The 6,184-nt window shown below is 44.9% G+C and overlaps 1 protein-coding gene across 1 annotated transcript; it reads right to left on the bottom strand.

The window, feature by feature from the left end:
• Positions 1–7: 7 nt before the first annotated feature.
• Positions 8–5,852, bottom strand: LOC129116580 (transmembrane protease serine 9-like; the record flags this gene model as incomplete). The annotated part of the gene is given in 18 exon segments (XM_054627427.1): positions 8–230; positions 320–384; positions 387–464; positions 561–829; positions 942–1,104; positions 1,489–1,813; positions 1,902–2,047; positions 2,144–2,412; positions 2,525–2,687; positions 3,072–3,396; positions 3,485–3,630; positions 3,727–3,995; positions 4,108–4,270; positions 4,655–4,979; positions 5,068–5,213; positions 5,310–5,561; positions 5,564–5,577; positions 5,690–5,852. Coding segments are annotated over 18 exon segments (3,504 nt in total), but the record flags the coding sequence as incomplete, so codon positions are not given.
• Positions 5,853–6,184: the final 332 nt, after the last annotated feature.

The raw sequence follows: 6,184 nt of genomic DNA, 5'->3' as shown, positions 1-6,184 counted from the left end.
GGCAGACCAGGACAGGTGTAGCTGCTGTCAGCATCCAGCCCACTGGAGGTGAACTGGACAAAGCCTGGCTTATCAGAGCTGATGTGGGAGTTGATCCAGGACTGGTAACTGGACACTCTGGAAGTAGACTCCCGGCAGATTGGGCCGAGCACAGCAAAACCAAAACTAACAATTCCAGACTGGACCCAGACGGAGCCCTGCTGGTTCACCATTGGACCTCCTGAGTCACCCTGAGGAGATAGAAAGGAAAGCGTCAGAGGATTTCAGAAAATACTAAACACATTTACCAACAAGTGACAGATCCAATGAAGCAGCCTACCTGACAAGAGTCTTTGCCTCCTGCCAGAACACCAGCACAGATCATGTTGTCTGTGACTGTACCACTCCATTGAGACAGTTACACTGTCTGTTTCCCAGAACTGGCACCTCCACTTCTTGAAGGGTTTCAGAGAACGGCAATGACACTGAGAGACCAACAAGAGAAGAGACAATTCACAAATCCATCTACCGTTTGTGAGACATATGGAAAAAATCTATTTGTCAGCAACAAGCAGACTCACCTCCCTCCTCTACTGCGCCCCAACCAGTGACCCAGCTATCAGTACCGTTGTTGAACACACTGTCACTGGCTGCCAGACACACAGGTCTGATGTAGTCTGTGAATTTGACTGGTGAGGAGAGTTTGAGCAGAGCAATGTCATTGTTGCTGGTGTCCCTGTCATAGTTTGGATGCAAAATGATTCTGGCAACGGTTCTGGACACTTCGTTGGGGTTGTTGCCCTGTAGGTTCTGACGGCCGAGAGAAATCTGCCATCCTGACGTACTGGTACTAAAGTAAAAATAACAAAAATGTGCTGGTTTTAAAGAGAATGTGGCCTCAAAGTGAAACACAAAACTAAAAAACTGAATGTTTTTTCCTCTATTATGTCAGAGTTACCCACCTGAAGAAGCAGTGAGCAGCAGACATCACCCACTCTCTGTTGATGAGGGAACCACCACAAACATGGCTGCCAAATCCCTGCAGACTAACCTGCCAGGGCCAACTTCCAACTGGAGCGTCTTCACCGCCAACTATCTTGGTGTTGAGAGGAGTGATGCCACACACTGCAAACCAAAGCAGATAGATATAGGACCTTAAATCAGCAAAGAAATCTCCAAATACTAACAAACATTTTTAAAGCAAAATGCCAGTGGGACCAGTAGAAATAGATAAAGATTTATTATTTAGTATACAAAAAAATAAAACTAAAGATTTTGATAATTAGTTTTAGCCCCTATCAATATGGTCTCTACATTTCTGACATTGGAAACTCCTCATGGGAGCAGGAAAAAAAACACTGTTGTCGACAGCACGCCACCACATGCTGACAGGAAATGGCTGAAAACAACATTCATACTGTATCAATTGTTCCCTGGACTGTCGTTTTATTTAAAGAAAACAAGACACAAAATGACATGTGAATTCATTGTTGTAGTCGGAATACTTACATTCAGCACTAGATGTTGTGGATCCTGGTTCTGTAGTTGTAGCTGGTCCTCCAGTACCAGTAGCAGTAGTAGTAGTAGCAGTAATAACAGGAGGTGGCAGACCAGGACAGGTGTAGCTGCTGTCAGCATCCAGCCCACTGGAGGTGAACTGGACAAAGCCTGGCTTATCACAGCTGATGTGGGAGTTGATCCAGGACTGGTAACTGGACACTCTGGAGTAGACTCCCGGCAGATTGGGCCGAGCACAGCCAAAACCAAAACTAACAATTCCAGACTGGACCCAGACGGAGCCCTGCTGGTTCACCATTGGACCTCCTGAGTCACCCTGAGGAGATAGAAAGGAGACGTCAGAGGATTTCAGAAAATACTAAACACATTTACCAACAAGTGACAGATCCAATGAAGCAGCCTACCTGACAAGAGTCTTTGCCTCCTGCCAGAACACCAGCACAGATCATGTTGTCTGTGACTGTACCGACTCCATTGAGACAGTTACACTGTCTGTTTCCCAGAACTGGCACCTCCACTTCTTGAAGGGTTTCAGGGAACGGCAATGACACTGAGAGACCAACAAGAGAAGAGACAATTCACAAATCCATCTACCGTTTGTGAGACATTTGGAAAAAATCTATTTGTCAGCAACAAGCAGACTCACCTCCCTCCTCTACTGCGCCCCAACCAGTGACCCAGCTATCAGTACCGTTGTTGAACACACTGTCACTGGCTGCCAGACACACAGGTCTGATGTAGTCTGTGAATTTGACTGGTGAGGAGAGTTTGAGCAGAGCAATGTCATTGTTGCTGGTGTCCCTGTCATAGTTTGGATGCAAAATGATTCTGGCAACGGTTCTGGACACTTCGTTGGGGTTGTTGCCCTGTAGGTTCTGACGGCCGAGAGAAATCTGCCATCCTGACGTACTGGTACTAAAGTAAAAATAACAAAAATGTGCTGGTTTTAAAGAGAATGTGGCCTCAAAGTGAAACACAAAACTAAAAAACTGAATGTTTTTTCCTCTATTATGTCAGAGTTACCCACCTGAAGAAGCAGTGAGCAGCAGACATCACCCACTCTCTGTTGATGAGGGAACCACCACAAACATGGCTGCCAAATCCCTGCAGACTAACCTGCCAGGGCCAACTTCCAACTGGAGCGTCTTCACCGCCAACTATCTTGGTGTTCAGAGGAGTGATGCCACACACTGCAAACCAAAGCAGATAGATATAGGACCTTAAATCAGCAAAGAAATCTCCAAATACTAACAAACATTTTTAAAGCAAAATGCCAGTGGGACCAGTAGAAATAGATAAAGATTTATTATTTAGTATACAAAAAAATAAAACTAAAGATTTTGATAATTAGTTTTAGCCCCTATCAATATGGTCTCTACATTTCTGACATTGGAAACTCCTCATGGGAGCAGGAAAAAAAACACTGTTGTCGACAGCACGCCACCACATGCTGACAGGAAATGGCTGAAAACAACATTCATACTGTATCAATTGTTCCCTGGACTGTCGTTTTATTTAAAGAAAACAAGACACAAAATGACATGTGAATTCATTGTTGTAGTCGGAATACTTACATTCAGCACTAGATGTTGTGGATCCTGGTTCTGTAGTTGTAGCTGGTCCTCCAGTACCAGTAGCAGTAGTAGTAGTAGCAGTAATAACAGGAGGTGGCAGACCAGGACAGGTGTAGCTGCTGTCAGCATCCAGCCCACTGGAGGTGAACTGGACAAAGCCTGGCTTATCAGAGCTGATGTGGGAGTTGATCCAGGACTGGTAACTGGACACTCTGGAGTAGACTCCCGGCAGATTGGGCCGAGCACAGCCAAAACCAAAACTAACAATTCCAGACTGGACCCAGACGGAGCCCTGCTGGTTCACCATTGGACCTCCTGAGTCACCCTGAGGAGATAGAAAGGAGACGTCAGAGGATTTCAGAAAATACTAAACACATTTACCAACAAGTGACAGATCCAATGAAGCAGCCTACCTGACAAGAGTCTTTGCCTCCTGCCAGAACACCAGCACAGATCATGTTGTCTGTGACTGTACCGACTCCATTGAGACAGTTACACTGTCTGTTTCCCAGAACTGGCACCTCCACTTCTTGAAGGGTTTCAGGGAACGGCAATGACACTGAGAGACCAACAAGAGAAGAGACAATTCACAAATCCATCTACCGTTTGTGAGACATATGGAAAAAATCTATTTGTCAGCAACAAGCAGACTCACCTCCCTCCTCTACTGCGCCCCAACCAGTGACCCAGCTATCAGTACCGTTGTTGAACACACTGTCACTGGCTGCCAGACACACAGGTCTGATGTAGTCTGTGAATTTGACTGGTGAGGAGAGTTTGAGCAGAGCAATGTCATTGTTGCTGGTGTCCCTGTCATAGTTTGGATGCAAAATGATTCTGGCAACGGTTCTGGACACTTCGTTGGGGTTGTTGCCCTGTAGGTTCTGACGGCCGAGAGAAATCTGCCATCCTGACGTACTGGTACTAAAGTAAAAATAACAAAAATGTGCTGGTTTTAAAGAGAATGTGGCCTCAAAGTGAAACACAAAACTAAAAAACTGAATGTTTTTTCCTCTATTATGTCAGAGTTACCCACCTGAAGAAGCAGTGAGCAGCAGACATCACCCACTCTCTGTTGATGAGGGAACCACCACAAACATGGCTGCCAAATCCCTGCAGACTAACCTGCCAGGGCCAACTTCCAACTGGAGCGTCTTCACCGCCAACTATCTTGGTGTTCAGAGGAGTGATGCCACACACTGCAAACCAAAGCAGATAGATATAGGACCTTAAATCAGCAAAGAAATCTCCAAATACTAACAAACATTTTTAAAGCAAAATGCCAGTGGGACCAGTAGAAATAGATAAAGATTTATTATTTAGTATACAAAAAAATAAAACTAAAGATTTTGATAATTAGTTTTAGCCCCTATCAATATGGTCTCTACATTTCTGACATTGGAAACTCCTCATGGGAGCAGGAAAAAAAACACTGTTGTCGACAGCACGCCACCACATGCTGACAGGAAATGGCTGAAAACAACATTCATACTGTATCAATTGTTCCCTGGACTGTCGTTTTATTTAAAGAAAACAAGACACAAAATGACATGTGAATTCATTGTTGTAGTCGGAATACTTACATTCAGCACTAGATGTTGTGGATCCTGGTTCTGTAGTTGTAGCTGGTCCTCCAGTACCAGTAGCAGTAGTAGTAGTAGCAGTAATAACAGGAGGTGGCAGACCAGGACAGGTGTAGCTGCTGTCAGCATCCAGCCCACTGGAGGTGAACTGGACAAAGCCTGGCTTATCAGAGCTGATGTGGGAGTTGATCCAGGACTGGTAACTGGACACTCTGGAGTAGACTCCCGGCAGATTGGGCCGAGCACAGCCAAAACCAAAACTAACAATTCCAGACTGGACCCAGACGGAGCCCTGCTGGTTCACCATTGGACCTCCTGAGTCACCCTGAGGAGATAGAAAGGAGACGTCAGAGGATTTCAGAAAATACTAAACACATTTACCAACAAGTGACAGATCCAATGAAGCAGCCTACCTGACAAGAGTCTTTGCCTCCTGCCAGAACACCAGCACAGATCATGTTGTCTGTGACTGTACCGACTCCATTGAGACAGTTACACTGTCTGTTTCCCAGAACTGGCACCTCCACTTCTTGAAGGGTTTCAGGGAACGGCAATGACACTGAGAGACCAACAAGAGAAGAGACAATTCACAAATCCATCTACCGTTTGTGAGACATATGGAAAAAATCTATTTGTCAGCAACAAGCAGACTCACCTCCCTCCTCTACTGCGCCCCAACCAGTGACCCAGCTATCAGTACCGTTGTTGAACACACTGTCACTGGCTGCCAGACACACAGGTCTGATGTAGTCTGTGAATTTGACTGGTGAGGAGAGTTTGAGCAGAGCAATGTCATTGTTGCTGGTGTCCCTGTCATAGTTTGGATGCAAAATGATTCTGGCAACGGTTCTGGACACTTCGTTGGGGTTGTTGCCCTGTAGGTTCTGACGGCCGAGAGAAATCTGCCATCTGACGTACTGGTACTAAAGTAAAAATAACAAATATGTGCTGGTTTTAAAGAGAATGTGGCCTCAAAGTGAAACACAAAACTAAAAAACTGAATGTTTTTTCCTCTATTATGTCAGAGTTACCCACCTGAAGAAGCAGTGAGCAGCAGACATCACCCACTCTCTGTTGATGAGGGAACCACCACAAACATGGCTGCCAAATCCCTGCAGACTAACCTGCCAGGGCCAACTTCCAACTGGAGCGTCTTCACCGCCAACTATCTTGGTGTTGAGAGGAGTGATGCCACACACTGCAAACCAAAGCAGATAGATATAGGACCTTAAATCAGCAAAGAAATCTCCAAATACTAACAAACATTTTTAAAGCAAAATGCCAGTGGGACCAGTAGAAATAGATAAAGATTTATTATTTAGTATACAAAAAAATAAAACTAAAGATTTTGATAATTAGTTTTAGCCCCTATCAATATGGTCTCTACATTTCTGACATTGGAAACTCCTCATGGGAGCAGGAAAAAAACACTGTTGTCGACAGCACGCCACCACATGCTAACAGGAAATGGCTGAAAACAACATTCATACTGTATCAATTGTTCCCTGGACTGTCGTTTTATTTAAAGAA

This window comes from Anoplopoma fimbria, unplaced genomic scaffold (genome assembly GCF_027596085.1).
Source record: "Anoplopoma fimbria isolate UVic2021 breed Golden Eagle Sablefish unplaced genomic scaffold, Afim_UVic_2022 Un_contig_13110_pilon_pilon, whole genome shotgun sequence".
Lineage (NCBI taxonomy): Eukaryota > Metazoa > Chordata > Actinopteri > Perciformes > Anoplopomatidae > Anoplopoma > Anoplopoma fimbria.
This window is presented reverse-complemented; position numbering and strand designations above follow the sequence as displayed.